General features: G+C 38.1%; 2 protein-coding genes across 8 annotated transcripts in view; one reads left to right on the top strand and one right to left on the bottom strand.

Annotated features, from left to right (window-relative positions):
* Positions 1-5243, top strand: part of fgd4a (FYVE, RhoGEF and PH domain containing 4a) — an 82996-nt gene extending 77753 nt beyond the window's left edge. For all 6 annotated transcript variants that reach the window (XM_053500143.1, XM_053500147.1, XM_053500146.1 and 3 more), the window contains one exon: positions 1478-5243. In XM_053500143.1, coding sequence (XP_053356118.1) covers positions 1478-1735 — 258 coding nt within the window. In that variant the 3' untranslated portion in view covers positions 1736-5243. The remainder of the gene's footprint in view (positions 1-1477) is intronic.
* A 1588-nt stretch (positions 5244-6831) lies between these two features.
* The window catches only part of nup205 (nucleoporin 205), a 37859-nt gene continuing 21076 nt past the window's right edge, over positions 6832-23614 (bottom strand). Inside the window, exons 27-42 of one of the 2 annotated variants that reach the window (XM_053500352.1) lie at positions 17444-17635; positions 17148-17355; positions 16909-17007; positions 16680-16825; positions 15365-15556; positions 15153-15274; positions 13760-13898; positions 13518-13644; positions 13370-13443; positions 9651-9782; positions 9447-9552; positions 9202-9362; positions 8664-8793; positions 8454-8558; positions 7338-7393; positions 6832-7230 (exon numbers count right to left, since the gene is read on the bottom strand). In XM_053500352.1, the coding sequence (XP_053356327.1) occupies positions 7078-7230; positions 7338-7393; positions 8454-8558; positions 8664-8793; positions 9202-9362; positions 9447-9552; positions 9651-9782; positions 13370-13443; positions 13518-13644; positions 13760-13898; positions 15153-15274; positions 15365-15556; positions 16680-16825; positions 16909-17007; positions 17148-17355; positions 17444-17635 (2142 nt within the window). In that variant the 3' untranslated portion in view covers positions 6832-7077. Of the gene's footprint in view, positions 7231-7337; positions 7394-8453; positions 8559-8663; positions 8794-9201; positions 9553-9650; positions 9783-13369; positions 13444-13517; positions 13645-13759; positions 13899-15152; positions 15275-15364; positions 15557-16679; positions 16826-16908; positions 17008-17147; positions 17356-17443; positions 17636-23614 lie in introns of both variants that reach the window. The other variant, XM_053500351.1, reaches the window with a different exon arrangement.

Below are 23614 nucleotides of genomic sequence, written 5' to 3'. Positions count from 1 at the left end.
GCAATATTGTTAAGATATCGCACCATGAATTTGACATGGTTTTGGACACTACCGATTTTTTTAATCTTTAGCCAAAAAACCAGAATGCTTTAATTTAAGCAACATTTTTTACAAGTCTTCTAGAAGCTTACACCAATTTTAATATCAATACTCATAAAAAAATATGAATTATTTCCATTTTAAATTATTATTGTTTGAAGCGAGACAGAATAAGACAAATAGACATTTTAAAATCATCTCTCCAAATCGGCTGAAGTTCACGACTTGAAATTTTTAAGGAAGCAAGATTAGTCACTTCCATGTTGCATAAACTTCAGAAGTAGCTTCTCCAGCACACACATTGTCTGTATTATATGTACAACATAAAAAAATCTAATAATATCCTAAATAAAACATGATAAAATCAGCATCAATACAGTATTTCGGCAGATAATAAATAAATAAATAAATAAATAAATGTTAAACAGACACTCGTATTCCAGGTATTTTACACGGAGGGATTTAAAAAATGCATGTAACTGGTATTAAAGGAAGATTAAAAAGTCTCCAGTGCCAGCCCTTTGTAACAGGCGTGTTAGAGGTTTCATGTCATATTAACTTTGCGAGAGGTTGCCATGGGAACAAGGGTTTAGAGATCTTTTAACACAAGTGAGAACAGGAACTAAAGTTGTTCTGCAGCACTAAACGTTGCGGTATAAGATGAATACAACACTTACTGTTCATCAGGGTGATAAGTCACTCATTGGCTTCACGTGACATCACAGCTTTCACAGCTGCTTACACATTGTCATGTGTTTATCATTTCTTTACCTACTGTAGGTCATGTAAGCTAATAAACAAGAGAATAAACTGAAAATGGTGCAAATGTTTTGAATGGATGAAAGAAAATCATAGCTCACTCACTCACTCACTCACTCACTCACTCACTCACTCACTCACTCATCGTCTATGCCACTTTATTCTGTATACAGTACAGGGTCACTGGGGGGCCTGGAGCCTATCCCAGGAGACTTACAGTAGGGTACGAGGCGGGTTAGACCCTGGACAGGGTGCCAATCCATCTCAGGCGCACAAACACACACACTCGCTACACTACACTACGGGCAGTTTTGAGACTGTACCCGGAGGAAACCCACCAAGCACAGGGAGAACATGCAAACTCCATGTACACAGACCCTGAGGCAAGAACTGAACCCAGATCCTGTAGGTGCAAGGCTGTGGGAGGAAACCAGAGTATGTGGAGGAAAAACCCAGCAAGCAAAGGGAGAAAGTACAAACTGTGTTAAAAATATGTTTTGTGATAAACCCCTTTGAAAGGATTCGATGATTTAAACCTATAACATACTGCAGTTATAATATAATAGTAAATAATGTTTGAAAAGAAAAGTCTTTGTCTTCACTGTTTTTTTTTTTTTTTTTTTTAAATATATATAAAGTGCATATAATCATCTTTTTCATGTCTCGTGTCCCTGTGCAGGACGTTAAGGCTCAGTGCACCATCCCGCTGCTGGGTTACTCCGTAGACGACGCCACCCGACCCACCGACCCTCCAGCCAGTTTCCGTCTGTCCCAGTCCAAGTCTGTCCACAGCTTCGCTGCCGAGAGCGAGGAAGTGAAACAGCGCTGGCTCCGAGTGATCCGAGTGTGTGTGACGGGCGAAGTGCCCGCAAGCCCGCCGCCAACGGAGACGCACGCCGCCGAGTGCAGCCGGGAGCCGAGCACAGAGAGTCTCTAAGAGATGGCACGCTCCCGGTGCCAAAGACACGGAGGAGCCCAGACTCTACACAGAGACGAGGCTGTCACTCAGCCACATGCAGCACACACACCTCGACGGGGCTGTGCGGTATTACAGCCATGCTGGATTTAATTAGTGAAGGGGGAAAAAAAAAAAAACTCCTTCTGACTAAAGCTGCTCTGAAACACAGCAGTCCAAAGAGATGGAAACTAAACAAAGTGCTTTGAAACTAAACTGGTGCTCCAGGATGGCTGGTAAAATTATGATTACTGTATGATATACTGTACACACTCGTTTCCACACCACGTCATGCTCCCAACCTCGGGCTCTGCTGAACCATGTAGTGCAGACAGTGCTGTTAATCCAGTGCGGTATACAGTAATTACCTACATATATATAAGGTAGGATTCTGTCTATATGTATGTATGTATGGATGGATGGATGGATGGATGGATGGATATGCCCTCACTGTCTCTTTTATAAAGATGTGAAGTGAATCCAGGCCTCTCCGATGCTGAAGGCAAGTCTGAGTTTAAATTCAGGCTGCCTCGGTACACTAGGAGGAACAATTGTTGTTCTCTCCAGGATCTCTTTTTGTTTTGGCATTTAGCTTTCCCTTCGCAATAAGCACGGGTGACGTCACCGCACCCGGAGAACAGTTCAAGCAGGAGTCCTGACAGCACACATTCACCAACCAGCATCTACAACCTCATTTGGAAAGAACGTGCTCCATACAGACTGGAGGAAACGTGCAACGAGATCTCGCAAGCAAAGGACTCGGCAATACCACAGGAAAGTGTTACATAAGCTGCGTACACCCGTCCTTCATCATAGACTGGCCACTGAACGGTCTTAAACTATAGTTTTACCCAAACTGGCGCATGTGTCGCCTTCAGTTTTAGGAAAAAAAGATATATTCTAAGTATCTATGATGATTAAAGGAATACTCCAGGGTTTAAACACCTAATATCTACGTATCTATGTAAATGATCTGTAAATTACACTTATCATATAGAAAAAGACCGACACTTTACCATGTACAGAGAAAGAACAAACCAAAAAATCAAACACAAAAAAAGTATGAATTGAGTTTTAAATGATGTTTAAGGGCAGTTGTTGAAAACTGTTTTGTACACACACACACACACACACATGTACACGCACAATTATGAAACCTGCTCACTCTGAGTTACTCAACTGTGTATTATGTCCTAAGACTGTTGTTACAGAGTCAAAAAAATCACCTTGTGTTCAGTCCTGAATGTTCAAACTAAGCTAACCAAGGAATTAATATCAAGGATTTATTCCTGTACAATATCCGTTCCCAAGCTACCCGATTTGTAATCTGAAAATCTTGTGCCTTACGCAAGCCTTTAATCTCAAGACGACATTCAAAAGAATAACAAGTAGTTTAAACACCATTGCTTTGTTTTTTTTAGCTTTAAAAATATTTTAATGTGTTTTGTTTTTTTTGTAAATATTTATAGTTAATGAATTCCAAAACTAAAAACAATCACCTCTTGCAGCCCACCTGCACTACCTTTATTGCCCACCAGGGGGGTGATAAGCAGTTGCAGGTAATCTTTGTGAGTTTCTAAAATAACTCAGTTTTAGTATTAATGAAGAATATGGCACTGACTCTATTCAGTTATGTGCTATTCTTGAAATGATTCCAGATACTTTAGATATTTTATATATTTTCATCCAACGTTTTTTTTTTTATCCTCATTTTATCATGTTTTTAATCTTCATAACTTGACCTTACAATGTTCAAAATGTCATCTTTTTTTCTATATCTGAAAGAATAGTATTCTATAAAAAGGTCACGGTGGTGTAGTGGTTAGCACTGTGGCCTCCCCACCTCCAGGGTTGAGGGTTCGAGTCCCACCTTCAGGTCTGTGTGTATGGAGTTTGCATGTTCTCCTCGTGCTTGGTGGGTTTCCTGTGGGTACTCCGGTTTCCTCCCACAGTCCAAAGACATGCACATCAGGTTATTTGGCATTTCCAAATCATCCGTAGTAAGTGCGTGTGTGTGTGTGTGATGGACTGGCACCTCATCCAGGGTGTACTGTATTCACGCCTTGTCCCCTGGAAATGCCTCAAGCCTTCCTGTGACCCTGAACAAGATGTGTGTGTTATAGGGAATGAGAGAGAGAGAGTGAGTAGTTTTCTATAAAAGTCTGTTTTAGATTAAACGCAATGCTAAATAGTCCTGACAACTGCCCTTAGACTTTCAACACATTTCCCAGGACCAATACACGGTGAAGTTAATGCACATGCGTTCAGACGTAATATCGATTTAAGATTTTAAAAAAGTATAGCTGAAGTATTCCTTTAAAATGTTTATCATCCACAAGCACAGAACATTTCCTTTCTTTTTTTCTGCGTTGGTCATATCTGTGTATCTTTTCTGCCTTTAGACACGCCATCAAATGTGTGTTTTAACGCTACTAATCAATGTCTTATCTAAGACTTCCTGTACAATCAAGGACAAATAGACCCACGGAGCTGGGAGAGACATGTAAATGTTTTATGACAGACTGTAATTAATTTTATTATTTAAAAATAATTTATAATGGATGTGCATGATTTTGAAGCATAGCACACTGAATGGTTTCTTTCTCTCTCTCTTTCTCTCTCTTCTTCTTCATCAGAACTATTATCCATTTAGCAAAGAGCTTGGTATACAGAATCCCATCGTGCTCCTATCTCTTTCTCCTTCCAGTCAGTCTCATATTATTGACAGCTGTATGAGAAATGGTCAGTGTTTTATCCGTAGTCTGTTGCACCTGTACAGTATAATGACGCATTGAGATCGTTTAAGTGTTAAGCGCAGAGACAAATCCTGAGGTTGAATATACAGTCTAACGCAGTGTTTCAGGTATGTAGAGGTCATGTATAATGTATAATACATCACTAGGCTTGCACTTTTGTTTGTAGCCGAGACGTCACTGTGGTGTGTTCCTACAGAAAACCTCGAATTCTCGGGCCTCACTTATAAAGCGTTCATGATGGGTTGATATGACCTCGTATTTAAAGAAACCAGGTTACTGAAACCGTAGAGCGATAAAAGGGGAGAAACATTTTTACGCAAACTTGTGAATATTAAATTAAAAGTGATAAATCTTAAACATTAAATGAATAAAAACCATGTTACAGACGACTAGACCCAACATGAGCAGCTTTCAGTTTGATAGAGTGAATCGAGTTACTATCGATTAACCAATTAGGAAATCGAGTAATGGATTTATTTTATTATTAATATAATAATTCAAATGTAGTGAAGTTATAAATAAAATCATGTGTGCACCTGCTGTTTCTTTCTGAAAGTGGGCCTCTGGTTTGTTCTGCTTTTCCCCTCAGCATTAGTTGGCAAACACACTGACCTTAAAGCTGGGTGGTTATCTGTATTTATTTCCTTCTCTTTATCTGAAATGCACTTTACCATCGTCTAGAAAGTGTACATTGTTTAAAAAAATAATAAATCAATAAAATCAAGAGGATTATTAACTGGGTGTACTGTAAACATTTTTGCACGGTTGTGGTTTTATTTATCCTGCATACTAAATCTTGTGTGCTCTTACTGGAGGATGCAGCTTTTTGTTTTTTGGGTTACACCTAAACTCATAACAGCACCACCAATTATTCTGTGAGGAAACCGGAAATGTGACCCTGTTCTAGGATGGGCTGCAGATAAAGTGAAGTGCCACATAAACAGTGTTTCCTAAAACATTCAGTTTAGATGATATCTCTTGAGACTAAAGGTATGACAATATTCAGCTGTCCATTCTGCTCATCATCACAAACATTGAGAGTTTGTGAGTCTTTACATTGCTGAGGACTTTAACCTATCAGGCAGACATACACAGGAAAGGCACCAAGTACAGTCCTAGTCAAAACTTTGGACACTTTATTTAATGTTTTTCATTTTCTACATTCCAGAACAATACTGGACGTGCATGGACTTTGCATGTCCTCCCTGTGATTGGTGGGTTTCCTCCGGGTAATCCGGTTTTCTCTCACAGTCCAAAGTCATACAGATTAGGTTAATTATCATTCACAAATTACCTGTAGTGTGTGTGGGTGTGCGCCCTGTCCAGGGTGTACCCCTATCCCACCTTGTCCCCAAAAACGGGGTATATCCTGTACACAAGATAAGTGGTATAAAATATGAATAAATAGGAGAAAGAAAGAAAAAAACATTGTGGAACAGTTCTTGCAAGAACAGTATTGTCAAGTGCATTTGTAAACTCATCAGGCACCCATGATGAAACTGGATCCCATGAAGACCTCTGTGTAGTCCTGACCTCACTCCAAGCCACTTCCACATTAAAAGTGGGAGTCAGTGTTTTAAAGGTGAAGCAGGCAGTCTGATTATGGGAATTCCATCATACTGGGAAAACGTTCTACCTTACTGGTATCTACGCTGATATTCACTAGAATATCAGTCTGGATATTCTAGTTTGCACTCACTCTAGTCTTCTTTGTCATTCAGCTGTTCCCCATAGCGAATCGATTTTGTTGTATTTTTACTTTATATTTTGTGTTAATTATTTTTATGTATTTATTTTTTTGCGCTGTAGAACGAATAATTTACGTTTCCATTATTTCCATGGGAAAATTAGATTTGTTTTACAAGTGTTTTGAAATACGAGCCCGCTTCCGGAACGAATTATGCTCATAAGGCAAGCTTCCAATGTATTCACGATGTCCTCTCTAAACTTGTCCAAACCATCTCAATCTGTTCTCAGTGACTTTCTCTCCAAAACATCTAACATGGGTTGTCCCTCTGATGGACTTGTTCTTGACCCTATCTATCTTTGTTACTCCCAAAGAAAACCTTAACATCTTCAGCTCCTCTACCTGCAGCTCTGCCTCCTGTCTTTCCTTCAGTGCTGTCACTCAAGTGCCAGTTAAAATACAACTGTCCAGTGAATTAGCGCACAAAAGTCTTGTAATTTGAGTTACTATATTCTTCCTCGAGTTTCAGTTTCTAAAATGCTCAAACCAGTCTACCTTTCACAGTTTCACACAGATCCACCTGTTCCTTAGTCCTCGTGTATGATATTGAGATCAACTGAAGCTCTTGATGCATCACCAGAGGCTTGGTTATTTACTCAGTTTATTAACTTCCTTAGAAAACAGTAATAGCCAAAGACATGATCAAAAACATAGAAAATGCAGGGAGAGAATTTCATCAACAAAGCAGTAACATTACAAGATAGATTTAAATTACAACACACGTGTGTTATGTTTGTTTTGCTCTTTCTCTGAGAGCTACTGTGTTTAGTTCTTGCAGTGTTACACACACACACTACTGAAACCGCCCACGCAGGGTGTGTCTAGCTCTTGGCGTGGCGCACCAGGCCGCGGATCCGGCGTGTCAGCGCCTGGATGAAGGTGTGGCGAGAGTGGCTTTTGCTGTAGAGCCCTTCAACCTCCAGCAGCTTCCTCTGTAGGTGCTCGGTGAAGCTGCCCGCCACGTCGCTCTGCAACTGTACGCACAAAAACACACACACACAAAAAACTTATAGTACCAACTATAACCGATATACAATATGTGCAACATCATAACTGAGGGACCAGTAAAGAGGATTTGTACCTGCTCCAGATCCTGCTGGCTGACCCTGGACAGACCCAGACCTGCAGCACCACCGTCTACACCCAGAACAAAGAGAAAGAGAAACGTACTGTAAATGTAAACAGTGTGTTTATATTATAGGGTGATCATTCGAAAAAAAAAAACAAATATTCTGTAAAAACTCTCGCTAGAACAAAGCAATCTGAACGAATGTGTGATTTTCTTCCGGCTTCTCTCCTTTACCAATCGAGCTATTTTAATATCGGTGGCTTTAAATCCACTGCCTCCTGAACGTGGCAAGTGGAAGTATGTTTTCCTAGCCAGTCACATTGTAGGGAACAAATCAAAACAAAATAGGGGGCATTATATATCTAAAAACAGAATACATTCATGATTACATTCGCAATATTTAGCAATATAATTTAAACCTAATCAGAGAAATTTAAAACACCAAGAGCAGAAGAAGTTAAGCAATCTTATCGACTAACCTAGAACTTCTTCAAAGGTGAAGATTGCTAGGTTAGCCTTTGGCTCTTAATAAAATTAAAGAAGGGGGGGAAAAAAGAAAAGAAAAAGAAAATACAGGGTGTTCAACTGCTATTTAAGATTTTTTTTTTTTGTATACTACAAACAAACAAAAATCAAAATACCTGAAACATAATTTAGCATCATGGTCATGTCAACAAATGCATTTCTCAAATATGTTTTTTTTTTTTTTTTTATTCTAATCAAAGAAATTTAAAAACTATTGACTAACCTAAAACTTCTTGAAAGGTAAAGATTGCTAGGTTAGCCTTTAGCTCTTGGAAAAAGAAAGAAAGAAATATACAAGGTACTCAACTGCTATTTAAGATAAATTTTTCAGTATCAGTATATCAAAAACAAACAAACAAACAAAATTAATAAATAAAAATATCTGAAACATAATTCAGCATCATGGTCGTGTAAACAAATATATTTAACTAATCAGTTTTTTTTATTTAGCTGCTCTAATAAGTTACAGCTAACTATTGTAGTATTATTTCTCTAGTTGTAAAACTATGTCTTGTTCTCCAGCCACTTCTAGACCACTGTGATGTTTAATCGAGTCATAAACTCTTTTAAACTGATTTTAAAATGCATGTAGTGTAACTTCACCTCTGTATCCTGGGAGAAGAGAGTGTTTGGGGTCACTGGGTATGCAGTAGAGGAGGTAGTACTCCAGGTGGCGCCAGATCACAAACAGGCAAGTCTCAATGATGTCTTGAAAACATTAGGTTAAGGGGGGGGGGAAAAAAAATCGTGGCCAAGCAATACCATTTAAAGTAACGATACACTTTACACAGGACAGAAAGTGCAGAAGGATACAGGAGCAGAGCGCCAGAAGCTTGGCGCGATTATTGACGAGCTGAACGAGACGCCGTTTGGCCAGCACGCTTCGTTGCACTGACGGGATCTTCTCCACCCCACTTGATCCTGACACCAGACCCTGGCACAGCTGCACAAGAGATGCATGAAAGGCTTTAAATAAGGTTCTCATCAGATGGGAGCAAAAACAAGTTAAAAGATGTTGAATTCAAGAAACTGACTTTACTAAATAGAAATATAATGACTGCAGAATTAACACGTCTGGATTTACTTGATAATTAATACTGCTTGAACATCGCAAAAATAAACCTGATTTGTTGGATACCTGAAAACTAAATTATTGAATTTAATGCTTGATTTTTCATATAAACTTTCTAAACACTGGTTGATTAATTCAAAACAAGAATGCTTAGATAAGACAAATAAAAATAAAAACAATTGTGTCGAAGTAATATATAATTTAGTGCGTGTTTTAAATGCTATTATTAATAGCTCGGTCACTTTTAACACTGAAACAAGAGGTTTGTTTGTAGTCTACCTCTTTAAGCTCTTCTGGAGCAAGCTGCTCGAGCCTCTCTAGCTTGCTTAGGCTCTGTCTGTGGCTGTCGTGGTATCTAAAGAAGTCTGTGGTGCTGTTCTTCAGAAGGAGCAGGACGAGACCCAGGCTGGGCACCCGAGACACAGATGGCACTGCCACATCTAAGCAACAAAAAGGATCAAGGTTTAGTGGAAGATGCCAAAAGCAGACACATGGGTGTATGATAGTCGGGACAGACAGCTGACCTGTTGGCTCGCTGGCTGAAGGGCTAAACAGGCAGACTGTAAACTGAGCCTCAGCTGAGCTTTGCAGGAGCAGGGTCTGGCAGTACTCCATTATGTTAGCACAGATCTGACCAAACATATAAAGATATAGTGAGACAGGTTAGGAATGTGTACGAAATGTTACATGCTCCTGTAAATTGCTACCTGCTTTATGTGTCCTCATACCTGCTGCATGGCAAGTTCCATCTCCTCTCTTTTGTCCGCAGGGTCACCAGGGGCAACGCTCTCCTCCATCTGCTTCAGGTAGCGGGCACGGTCAGTGCCAGCCAGACGCACAAGCAGGGACAAGCACTGGCGCTGAGAGAGAGAGAGAGATGAAAAAAAAAATCAGATTTCCATCTTCCTGGTTTATAGAAATGGAACATAAAGTAGTAGTCAGACATGAAAAAAAAAAGTGTTGAAAAAATAAATAAATAAAAAGTCAATTTCAGAAGGGCCTGCCATCAAGCACCGAAAAACAATTAAGTAGATTTGAAATTACTGAAAAGTAACGCATTAAAGTACTTGGATTACTTTTTTGATGTATCGAGTAATCTAACGCGTTAGGTCCGCCATTTAAGTACTCAGTTATTTATTTATTATTTTTTAAATTTTTTAAATAAAACTGTTATTTAGACAATTTATGTAATCTGTGAGCCAGACAGCAGTCATTCCCAATCTGTTAGTGAGTGTGTGTGTGGGCCAGTGGTAGCTCAGTGGTTAAGGCATTGGACTACGGTTCGGAAGATCCCAGGTTCAAACCCCACAACCACCAAGTTGCCACTGTTGGGCCCTTGAGCAAGGCCCTTAACCCTCAACTGCTCAGATGTGTAATGAGTTAAAATGTAAGTCGCTCTGGATAAGAGCGTCTGCTAAATGCCCAAATGTAAATGTGTGTGAGCGTGCGTGCGTGCGTGCGAAAGTTGTTCAACAGCCTCTGTTATTCCTGCTGTTATACCCCTATCTTACCTGTGCGATTTGACTATGCGAGGACCGAGGCACAGCAGTGAATCATGATAAACTGTACTTATGGCCACCGCAAAAAAAACGCGTAGGTGACAAAGGGTTATTATTAGTTAACAGATTATGGGCCAAACTTCGCTGAGTGATGATGGCAAAATAATTCTTGCTTTAGTCTTGACTAAAACAACATGCATGAGGAATCACTAAGGAGTTTTCATTTTCTGCAATGGAAAAATACTCTAACCTGTAACTTTTATCAGAAATTAACACTGTAATGTAACCGATTACTTTTTAAAGACAGTAATTTTGTAATGTAATTAGTCACTTTAAAAAGTAATGTCCCTCAACACTGGACATAACACACACAAACTTAGGTCAGTATTCCAATTCAATGAAATGAATAAAAGAGGATACAAAATTTAAAAAAAAAGTTGATTTCTAGTCTTTTCTGTTATTAAGCTATATACTATATGAGCCAAAATATAGAGTACTGAAACTCGCGCATCTCAAACACGCATATACATTTGTGTTCGTCAACGGGGCTCCAGTCATATGTGTTCCCAGTAGTGAAAAGGTGTGTTGTGTTGTGCAGTTGTTGAAAATGGGTCTCTCTACAAAGGGAAAAGTATTCATAGTTGAATATTATTTCCGCTTATACTGTTTTTATTTTGGCGCATACTGTAATTTTAATACAGTGGAACCTTGGATTACGAGCTTAATTCGTTCCGGAAGTGGGCTTGTATTCCAAAAAAACTCGTAAACCAAATTTAATTTTCCCATAGGAAATAATGGAAACTTAAATTATTCGTTCTACAGCCCAAAAAAATAAATACATAAATATAATTAATACAAAATATAAAGTAAAAATAAAACAAATTAACCTGTACTTTACCTAAAAAAAATGTAAAATTAAACCCCGACAGATAAGGGTTTTCGTTTGTGCATGCAGAGTGTATGTGTGTAAAATGTGCACACACACACACACACACACACACACACACACACACATTAACGGATAGACCGTTTTTAAAACCATTTAAAAATTAGCAAGGAACATTCCTAGTCACACTCACGTGAGCGCATACTAACAGGATCACTGCTGTAAGTAAAACAACAAAAAAAAATTAAACAGCTCCTCACCTTTGAAAACAATCGCGACAGAGAGAAGTGTGTGTGTTTATTTGGCAACCTGAGAGGAGGGGGGATGAAGGGGGGCTCGCTCGCGTTTACGGCCCCCTTCTCTCAGGTTGCCAAACAAACACACAAACTCCCTGCCTTACACAGACACAAACACGCGCACTCAAAAACACTGCAAGCACTAAGAGCCAGCAGGGGAGACGATAGGTCTCGGCTTTACAGCTCCCCTTCTCTCAGGTTGCCAAATAAACACACAAACTCTTCTCTGTCGCGACTGTTTTCAAAGGTGAGGAGCTGTTTAATTTTTGTTGTTGTTGTTTTACTTTACAGTAGTAATCCCGTTAGTATGCACTCACGCGAGTGTGACTAGCGATGTTCCTTGCTAATTTTTAAACGGTTTTAAAAACGGTCTCTCCGTTAATGTGGGTGTGTGTGTGAGGGCGCGCGCACGCACATCTGACACACACATATATACACACACACACACACACACACAGCGCGTGTGTTTATTCACCCAGCAGGAGAGACGATTACCTACAATTCTGCTGCAAGAGAGAGAAAAACCGTTGGCTCACTTGTGATGACGTAACGCTCGTTGTTAAAACACGAAGCGCATGCGTGAAACATGATACTCAGTGCTCGTTAACTAAGACAATGCTCGTTTTTCAAGTAAAAAATTATTAAAATTTTTTGCTCGTCTTGGAAAATACTCGTAAACCACGTAACTCGTAATCCGAGGTTCCACTGTATATACCTTTTTTCTGTCAATAAAAAAAAAAGTCAATTTTATAAGGGCCTGCATCAAGTACCGAAAAACAATAAGAGGATTTTAAATTACTGGAATGGGGTTAATTGGGTGGAATTGGATTAAGGTGGTTAGAACCTGTAAGGACTAACCAACTTTGTGGGAGAAATGAAGCGAGAAAAGAATAATGAATTGAGATCCTGTATACAACTCTTAGTAAAGATGGATGATTTTTAAAAAAAATGTAATGAGAAATTACAGAATTGGGATTAAACAGCTGTGTGGTGATAAGAAATCCACTTGTTAGTGAGACTCATCAGGAAAAAAAAAGCTCCTATTCATACAGCATGCATTGGACATGACTTATTTTAGAAAAATTCTGGAGGGATGTCTTTTAAACCGTGTCCTACATAATTGGGACTACATAATTACCCGACTACTCTTTCTAGCATCACTGGGGGGGAGGTAAGTGTCTAACTCCAGCTAAAATTGATTATTGTCCTTTCTGAGACTACTGCACAGGCGTTCTATGTTATATAGATATTATGTCCTGTTTGTCCCTGGAGAAGATTTACTACTCAATGCGTGGGGACCCTTCCTTCGCTCTTTTCATAAAAATTTATAGTTTAATTATACTTTATATTTTTTCCCTCTCCTCTTTTTTTGCACGCTAAACCCAGATTTCCAGCTCCAGGTTTTTGTTTCTCTCCCTTCCTTCCTTCTTTAAATATGTCTGGTGTCTAGCCTTTCTTAGACATGTTAAGCTGGCTTGGGGTTTATAATGGGTTTATAAATACAGATTGTACAAGTGTGCATTAAAAACTATTTGTTTATTTTACAGTATGTCCCAGTATAAAATCAATATAATTATTGTTGAAAAAAACATATCCCGAGATCCAGTCAGACTTGTGAACATTTACTATTGATCTTCTTAAATTCCAGCTTAAACTGCTTTAGCTTTAGTCCTTTTACATCAAAATGCACTTAATACCTGAATGTACTGTAATATCCAAGCCCTAGCAATTTAATCAAAGCACACAAGGGCTTCATAAATCTGTACCTGGAATCTCCCGATGTGTCCCTGGAACTCCAGCATGGCTGCACTGTTGACCTCCTGCCCCAGATCCAGGGCCCCTGACATCAACAAAATAGGGTTATTTCATGCTGTGCATCATACAGCTTAACACATTTGGGGGCGTGTTTAGTACCTGGGAGGGCAGTTTTACTGATGATGCCCGTGAGCAGAGACAGCTCCTTTAACGACCCCATGCTCACATCATGACTATGCATAATTGACTGAATGGTGTCCGAGTACACAATCAGCCACTGAAGCACCTGGACACACAAACACACACACACACACACACACACACACACACACACACAAAATTCCATTACAGGCTGTTCAGTGCTGATCATATACATAGGCCTGTATGAGTGAGAAGTGTACCTGCGTTGCCCCCTGCTGGTGATGTGTAGTAGTAGAGGTGAGGATGACTTGGAGAAGCCGGAGTGTAGGAAGCAGGATCTGCCTGTATCTCGAGAGAGGACTAGGAATGAACCCTGATGGGTCTCTCTGTCCAAAAACTCTACACGGACAAAAAAGGCCGGTAAAAAAAAAACAATAATAATATATAATAATTATAAATGTACTAAATATTACCATATTTACTGCAAATAATGCATGACTACAGTAAAAACAAGGTCCAATAAAACATTTAATATTGACACAAGACTGAGTTTTGGGTGTCCTACTAGGGCTGAAACGATTCCTCGAGTAACTCAAGCAATTCGATAGCAAAAAATTATCAAGGCAAAATCTTTTGCCTCGAAGCTTGTTTAAATAAAATTTAAAAGCTTGCTTTATGTTTTTGTGCAATTATTTGTTTGGCGTGACACAGCGTGCTTCCGGATGCTAGCCGCCGGTAAACACAGATGAAGAAGCGCTTACGTCACCCAAAAAAACGGAAGGAGACGAAAACAGTTAGCTGTGTATTGATATGATGGAGCGTTCTGTTGCGGGCTGCAAAATGAAAGGTAGCAATAAAAATATCAGCGAGCCAAGTGAAGAAGAAACCAGCAAAAGAAAACGACAAAAATTGTCATTAAAGGCTTATCTTTGTTTCTCTTATATAATTTACATTGCTGTTTAATTAAGTCCATTTTGTCCGATTACTCGATTAATTGATAAAATCTTTGGTAGAATACTCGATTATTAAAATATTCGATAGCTACAGCTCTTTGTTCTACTATAAGGAAATTAATATTAAGACATCTTATTATTAAGGGGGGGGGGGATCACGGAAGTAGCTGACGTGTATTGTACAAAAATATATAAACAGTTCTGTAAAAAAAAACCTATTAATTATATAAAATTTTTCAAAAGTGAAAGTATAAAATGTATAATATGTCTATAAAGTCTGGTATATTGTACGAGTGTGTGTATGTGGGTGGAGAGGGTGTAGGAAAATGGTAGAAAATGGCCGTCCTGTAAAGCTATCCTGATGGTGAATAATCTTAATTTCCAAAAATCCTTTGCAGTCCAATACAGTGGAAAAGGTCTCTAACACAAAATGGCATCCGAGATTCCCCTTCATGATTTAAAGGCAAAGACAACTCTGTTACATTTGACATGTGAGATTCATTTCCTTAGGCACAGTTATGGTTATTTTGGCCAAATGATTGCAGTGTGGTGGGAAAGGGGACAGAGATTTAGTAAATGGATGGGCATACTTTACCAAGATGTACTCAATTTTTCAGAACAAATCAGACATGCTTCCGAAACAAAACTCGTTTGTAAGTCGGGGACTAATTAACATTCACTTTTCTTATCCCCTTCTCACCTGAATGAATCGTTCTCAGGCAGCATGTGGAACACCTGGCACTCGACCAGCTGAGCCACCAGGCCGCAGCACAGCAGCTCCACAGCTCCCTGTGCCGTCTTAGCCACGCGGGTCAGCAGCGCCTGCATTTACACACATAATTAAGACATCATAATGCATAATGTATGTATTTTATCCTGCCATACAAAAGCAGCAGTGCGGTATTCTCTGACCATCTTGGATTCGTAGATATATAAAGGTTTAAGGAGAGGTGGTTGGGGTGTCAGCAGTGTTTGTAGTGCAACGTCGTCCTGCTTCAGGCTCTCCACCAGGACACGCAGGTAGCCGCTGTTACAGAGGTAGACCAGCCATTGACTCTGTCTGTCTATAGACAACACCCTGTCCAGCACTGCCAGAGCCAACATCTGAAATGGGCAAAAGAGCATTGCATCATTAACATTACAGAAATATTTTTTTAATATTACCCATATATAAAAAACTAATGATTTGTATGCTATAGCATTGTTATACTCTACTCTGATTGGTTAAAAAGTGTTCCCACTTTTTTTATAAAGATCACAGTTGCCACATTTAATCACAATTATAGTAAAAAGTCACACAAGGACTTAAAGACACAAACAAAAAGTATACTATTATACTAATATATAATAATTGTTGATAAGGCATTTCTTTAGCTTTTTGAAAAGATTCTACAGAATAAGAGCTTTGAACGAGTTAGACTTAAAGCTACAAGTACTGGATTTTTCCGACTAGAAGTCCCAAAAAAATTTTTGTTATCTGGCTGGCTGTGCAACTTATAATGTAAAAAGCTGCGCTAGAGTGTATCTTAGTTTTTTTCATATTCAGTAGTTAAAATTTTTTGGAGCATTTTCATGTCAGACATCAATGGAATCCTTACTTCCTGCCTAGACTACACATTCTGTATAGAATAATTTAGACTTTAATAGCTAACTGTTTCCGTTATAGTATAGTAATTTAAAACGTACTTGGCCTCTTACGGAAAAAAAAAGTGATTAGATATGCGACTTATACATCAAAGCAACTTATACTGTTTTTTTTCTGTTCAACACCATTATTTTAGATCATAGCGACTAATATATCGGTGCAACATCTCCTACAGTCCCGAAATACTGTGGGTTTTCCCAACACAGGAAAGAAATAAGATTTCTCATTAAATTCAACAGACAGAAAAAAATGTAGGGATAGTGAGGAAAAGACTGTTTACAGTCGGTACAGCTTGAACCAATTATTCTCAAATTCTTAAATGTTGAACAAACTTAAATGTGACCATTTACAGTCAACACTGGGTTGGGAAAAGCATCAGCCAGTCATTTATTATTTTACTATAACAGCATGCGCCCTGTTGTGTTTTACTCCTTACATAGTAGCATTTCTATAGTAATCATGTTTCCAGTAATATTTCTATAGATGACTAGCATTTTAAGAATTATTGATTCTTAAACCTTTTCTCATTAGAACTAAAGACGGCTCAGGCGTTTACGAGAAGACAAAGAGTTTTGCTCCTACCCTGCCTATTTCGTGTCCATCACAGGCATCTCTGCACACCACCTCCATCAGGGCGGTGCCGTAGCTCTCTATGATGGCTAGGTTCTCCCTCTGCAGCTTAGAAAACCCGTCCTCGGGCGCAGTTAGACGCTCCCACATCGACACTCCTGCAAATCAAAGATTTTTTGTCTCAACTTGTGTCCTAGCAAACTAAATCTAACTTAACAATCTTGGGTATGCATGGGCCTACCTGTTTGCAGTGTGTCTGGCTCGTCAGGTTTCTGCGCGATTTGCAGGTAATACAAAAGCGAGCCATACAGGTGAGCGCGCAGACGCTGGAATCCTCCACCTAAAGTCGGATATACAGTATACTGTATATAAACACCTTATATTCATTTCAGCCCGCATGTTATGATTTAAAAACCTAGAAATCAATCATAAAGTAGTCCTAATAGACCTAATAAAATTTTTTATAAGAAGTATACGCACCGGTACATAGGATAAAGTCCAGCAGCTTTCTCAGAATAAGGTGAAGGGCAGAGTTAGCAATAGAGGCAAAGCCTGATGAAGATCCACCCTCCTGTCCGGCCCCTTGCTGCTGCTCGGATAGCACTGATTGGCTGAGGTGAGCCGTCAAGGTGAACACTGCCCCAGCAACGATTGGCATCAATTCGACAGCAGCGTCATCTGATAAAACCTAAAAAAAAACATGAGAACCCAGATGTGTTATAAATACACAAACTGGTGTCAAAAAGTGAACATGAACGGTTAATACGGATAAATACTTTGTCGTGCAAGTCGAGGAGCAGGTCTCTGATGATGAGCTGTCTCTGATCAGCTGGGATGAGTTCAGCAGGACACGCAGTGAGGATGGTCTCGACGAGACTCCTCCAGCTCTGCAGAGCATGGCGTTTGGCGCTTAGGCTGCGTCGCACACGGTTTCTCTCCACCACCTGCTGCAGGATGGAGTTCACTTCCTGGTACAGGAAGGGCGAACACAAGACTTAAAATGGTTGACTATGCATAATGCTTATTAATCCTTAACCCAAAAAAAGCATGCGAATACTTTCAGTATACTAATGACGTACTAGAGCTAAATATACCTGTCATTGATCTAATCTGTATTCCAAAGAGTGAGTTTATATTTTAATCTAATAAGAATTATTAGACAATATTATCTTCGTTATTATAATAATCTGCTTTTTCACAAACAATCTCACTACCCACTACGATGCTCATCACACATTATATATGCCATTTTTGCACACCATGGAACTGTGAACTTTGAACTGTGACTTTGCGCATTATCCGGCACATTGTCTTGCCCCTTGACTGGACATGGTTTCTACATTGCATTTAAAACCCATTTTATTCCATTGTAAATATATTTTATCATTTTATTATTTGCACATAATATAAATTACATTTTTTTTTTTCTTTGTAAATTTGTAAAAAAAATTATCTTATTTCCTACTTTACATTCTTACTGAAAACTCTATTGATCTTATTTTTAAGTCTTCATCGATTGTATAACCATTTCGAACTGTGTATGACTGTGTATGTGACAAATAAAATTTTAATTAGAATAATAACTTCCGGTTATGGCAGCCACCTGAGAAGACGTGACTCGTGCCGCTCTGCTTCAACTAAAAAAAAATTTCTACTAGAAACACTCGGGATTGTAAAAAAACAAAACAAAAACTGGGCAGTATCGGCTGGCAAGAATCCCACAATGTCGAAGTCAAGTAAAATAAACAAAGAAAGCGTCAAATCTACAAAGCAGCCGAAGTTAACCGGATTTCGTGTTAGCGATGAGGCGCAGAAAAGCACAGAAAAGGAGGCTGAAAATGAGGCCAACAACGAGGAGGCATTTGTGGGAATAAAGGTGGATGCAATACTGGCTGCTATAAACTCCATGAAAACCGAGTTCTCTTCAAGGTTTGATGGAATTATGTCAGCGATAGAAAGTTTGAAGAAAGATATGAGTGACTGCAGCGAGCGAGTGACGCAGGCGGAATTACGGATTGCGAGTACAGAGGACGAGGTAGCCCACTTACAAACAAAAGTGAACAAATTAGAATCAACGAAAAAGAGTCTAGAAGAAAAACTTATGGACTTAGAAACCAGATCCCGCTTAAATAACTTAAGACTGGTGGGCTTGCCGGAGGGAGCCGAGGGACAAGATCCGTGTTCCTTTTTGGAGAAATGGATACCAGAGGTGCTCGAAGGTGTGACACTGCAATCTTCTGGTATTTTAGAGAGAGCGCACAGAATCGGACCAGCGAGAGATGCCAAGGCGCCGCCGAGAACAATGATAATGCGCTTCCTTAACTACAAGGATAGGCAAGCAGTTATCGCGGCTATACGGGCAAAACGTGACATTCGGTATAGGAACCAACAGATTCGCTTCTACGCGGATTTAGCCACTGGAATACACCAGTTGAGGAAACAGTTCGACCCAATTCGCCAGGAACTACGCGATTTGGGGATCCGCCATGGAATGATTCACCCAGCTAGGCTGTTGGTAACTTACAAAGAACAGACCCGTACATTTAAAACGCCAACCGAAGCAAGGGAGTTTATCAAGAAAATCCAGGAGAATAGTAGCAAATGATAGAAAGAATTATGAGTGTTTTGTAGTCATAAACAGAGCGGCAGAGACAGTTTCGTTAAAAGTCAACAAAGGGTGGTTTAACTGATCCTCACTCTGAGTGTGGAACGGTTGAGAGCAATAATGGGAGTCAAAAGGTTTTTGGGGGGGATCTCACGAGAGTGGGAGATTTGGAGTTCATGTTCAGTGTGTAGGATGTACGTTCAAGCATCCAGGTTTGAAATGTTTTCCTGTTTTTTGTTTTGTTTTTTTCTTTCTTTTTTTTCTTTCCCCTGTATATTACAAACATATTGCAAGGTAATCTGTTTTTTTTCTTTCTTTCTCCTTTCTATTTTATTTTAAATAGTTATAGATGTCTCAGGGAGTATCTCTTAAATTTGTCTCTTGGAACTGCAGAGGTCTACAACAACTTAAAAAAGTAAAACAAGTTATGAATAAAATAAGAGATATGGATTCCAAAATAGTATTTTTACAAGAAACACACCTATTAGAAAAGGAGATATTGAAGATAAGGAGGAGATGGCAGGGTAGTGTATTCTCAGCATCGTTTACATCACAGGCCAGAGGAGTTATGACCCTCATACATGGTACAGTCCCATTTCAAGTGAAACAAGTAATTAAAGATAAGTTTGGGAGATATTTAATAATTCAAGGTTCCTTAATAACAGAAAATGTAAATTTGGTAAATTTGTATGGTCCTAATATAGATGACCCAAAATATTTTGGAGATTTGTTCCTTATTCTTTCATCGTTAGCAGGAGAATTAGTAATAGCAGGAGATTTCAATTGCACGCTGAATCCCAAAATTGATAGATCCACAGGAGTGGATCAATCACACAATAGGAGTAGAGCGGTTATTCTTCGGTTAATGAATGAATTTAGATTACTAGATATTTGGAGAGAATTGAATCCACATACTAAAGCTTATTCTTGTTATTCAAGTACATTTAAGACATATTCTCGAATTGATTATTTTTTAATTTCTTCAGCATTACGATCTAAAATTCATAATAGTTTATATGATAATATAGTGATCTCAGATCATGCCCCATGTTGTATAGAATATGTAGATAGGAAATTAACAAAAGATCTAACTAGATGGCAATTTCAGTATAAATGGCTACAAGATGAAGAATTTGTAAAGTATATAGAAACACAAATAGACCAATTCTTTGAAATCAATACTACTCAAACTTCGGCAATGATAAGATGGGAGGCATTTAAAGCCTTTCTTAGAGGACATATTATTAGTTACACTAGCTCAAAGTCCAAGAAAATACGAGAGGGGAGGATCAAATTGGAACAAAAAATTAAATCACTACAAGAAAATGTTTTTGAGAAAAATGATTCACAAAAACAAAGTGAGTTAATGATTTTGAGGGCCGAATATGAAAAGTTGTCTGCTGATAGAGCCGCTTCTAGTCTTATGAGACTAAAGCAATCATTCTTTGAACAAGGAGATAAAGCAGGTAAACTACTAGCATGGCAAATCAAACAATTAGAGGTCAAAACACCAATTACAACAATTATAGTTAATGGTAAAGATGTAGTGGACCCTATAGAAATCAATAAGGCGTTTAGAAGCTACTATGAAGAATTATACGATGCAAAAAATGACATTAATTTAAAAAACTTAAACAAGTTTTTAGAGGAATTGCCTATACCTTGTCTTTTAGAAGAACAAAAAGATGACTTGGAAATGGAAATTAACAAAGAAGAAATAGAGAATGCTATTGATAGCATGAAATCAGGAAAAAGGGCTGGACCAGATGGTCTTCCGATAGATCTGTATAAAAAATTTAAAAATAAATTACTAATCCCACTACTGGAAATGTTTATGGAGGCATTCCGAATAGGTAGCTTTTCACCCTTTATGACTTCAGCTTTGATAATTCTACTGCCAAAACCAGGCAAACCTCTTAATAAATGCGAAAATATGAGACCTATAAGTTTATTAAATTCTGATCTTAAGATAATATGTAAACTCCTAGCAAAAAGGTTACAAAACTTGTTGCCAAATATTATAAATAAAGACCAAAATGGGTTTATAATGGGAAGGCAAGGTTTTCATAACGTAAGAAGGGTATTGAATATAATACATGCTAACAAGGAAAAGGCAGACACAGCACTGTTATCACTGGATGCCGAAAAGGCCTTTGATAGGGTTGAATGGCCCTATCTCTTTAGAGTTTTAGAAAAATTTGGAGTTGGAGAGAATTTTATAAAATGGGTTAAAGTAATTTATAATAACTCAAAGGCAGAAATTTTGACTAATAGAATTATCTCCAAACCAATCAAAATTAACAAAGGATGTCGACAAGGATGTCCACTCTCTCCTTTGTTATTCACACTAGCAATAGAACCATTAGCAATTGGAATACGTTTACATCAGCAAATTAGTGGAATAACAATAGGATCGACGGAACACAGAATATCTTTATATGCTGATGATGTTATTCTATTTTTGTCAAAGTTGAGTAAATCTATTTCGGCTGTTTTACAGCTAATTAAAGCATTTGGGGATATCTCGGGATATAGGGTAAATAAAACGAAATCTTCTATATTATTGCTAAATTCAAGTGAAAGAAGGAACCCAATTGCAGAGGTAATCCAATTTAATGTTGTAGACCAGTTCAAGTATTTGGGAATAAAAATTTTGCCAAAACTGGAAAATATCGTCGATGCTAATTATGAACCTGTAATTACAGAAATTAATGAGTCAATTGACAGATGGATGTTATTACCAATATCTACAATAGGGAGAATTAATATTTTAAAAATGAATGTACTACCTAAACTATTATATTTATTTCAAAATATTCCATTACCGCCACCTTCAGACATGTTTTCAAAAATCAAAACTATGTTTGTTAGATTCATATGGAATAATAGGAGGGCAAGGCTTCGTTTGTCTTTGTTGTACCTTCCATATGATAGAGGAGGTTTAAAATGTCCAAACGTAGAGTGGTATTACTGGGCTGCGCAGCTGAGGTCTATTATGTTTTATTTTTCATCGGGTGAGTCTCCGCATTGGATAGAAATGGAATCTTATGATTTGAACTTGTCTATACCTTCATACATATACTCAGATACAGCAAAAAAGTTACGGAAAAAAACTAAAAACCCAATGGTAAGACAGATGGTAAAGACCTGGTATGAAGTACAAAATTACTTAAAAGAAACACGTTTAATGTCTCAATACAGTCCAATTTGGGGAAATCAGTTCTTTGTACCAGGGAGAGAGGATGCAACCTTTAAATTGTGGGAATCAAAGGGACTTAGAATAATTCAAGATTTATATCTGACAGATTCTGACACTATGATGTCATTTGAGGAGTTGAGGATCAAATTTAATCTTGAGAGAAAGCATTTTTTCAAATATTTACAATTAAGAAGTTTCATAAAATCAAATCAGGAGAATAATCTTGATAAACCTTCACATCTGTCATTAGAAAAAATTATGACAAGGGATAACTTGAGAAAGGGCATCATATCTGAATTTTATGAGTTGTTGACAACTAATTCACCAGAAAGTTCTAAGTATAAGTTAAATGCATGGCAAGAAGACTTGCAATTTGAGTTGTCAGATGAAAATTGGGAAGAAGTATGTATTAAGGCTCAAACTATGTCCATAAATACACGTCTCAAACTTATTCAGTATAAATGGATAATGCGGACATATGTAACACCAGTAGATTTAAATAAATATAACAAACATATACCAGACATATGCAGAAAGTGTATGGAAGATAGAGGAACATTTTTTCATTGTATTTGGCAATGCAGAAAAATCCAAATATTTTGGGAAAATATAAGACTCATAATTGAAAAGATAATTTCAAAAGAAATAGTACTGGAACCAAAGCTTTTTCTGTTGGGTTTATATACAGAGGAACAAAATTATAGTAAAAATGAAAGAGCATTTATAGACCTCAGCTTACTTTATGCCAAGAAATGTATAGCTCTGCTGTGGATAAAAACAAACAGACCAAGTACAAACCAATGGTTAAGACAAATGTTAACAAGCCTTCCATTAGAAAAGATAACTTACATTTTGAAGGCTAAACAAAATGTATTTGAAGCAATATGGAGACCATTTGTAAATTACGTCAAACATTTGAATTTAATGGATGAAGAAGGGGAAGATTAATCTGGGTGGACAATGTAGTTCTGTTTTTGATAGTAATGAAAGAGGAGAGGGGAGAGAGGGAAGGAAAAAAAGAAAGGGGGGAGGAGGGGAGAGAAGGGAGGGAAAAAGGGAAAAAGATTTTAAAAGGAGATTTACCCAGCTTTGAAGTTAATAAGTTTAAAAAGATTGCCATGTGTTAAAACAGGAGGAACATTT

Source organism: Clarias gariepinus, chromosome 7 (assembly GCF_024256425.1).
Source record: "Clarias gariepinus isolate MV-2021 ecotype Netherlands chromosome 7, CGAR_prim_01v2, whole genome shotgun sequence".
Lineage (NCBI taxonomy): Eukaryota > Metazoa > Chordata > Actinopteri > Siluriformes > Clariidae > Clarias > Clarias gariepinus.
The sequence above is the reverse complement of the archived record's forward strand: the minus strand, read 5'-3'. Positions and strand labels throughout refer to the sequence as shown.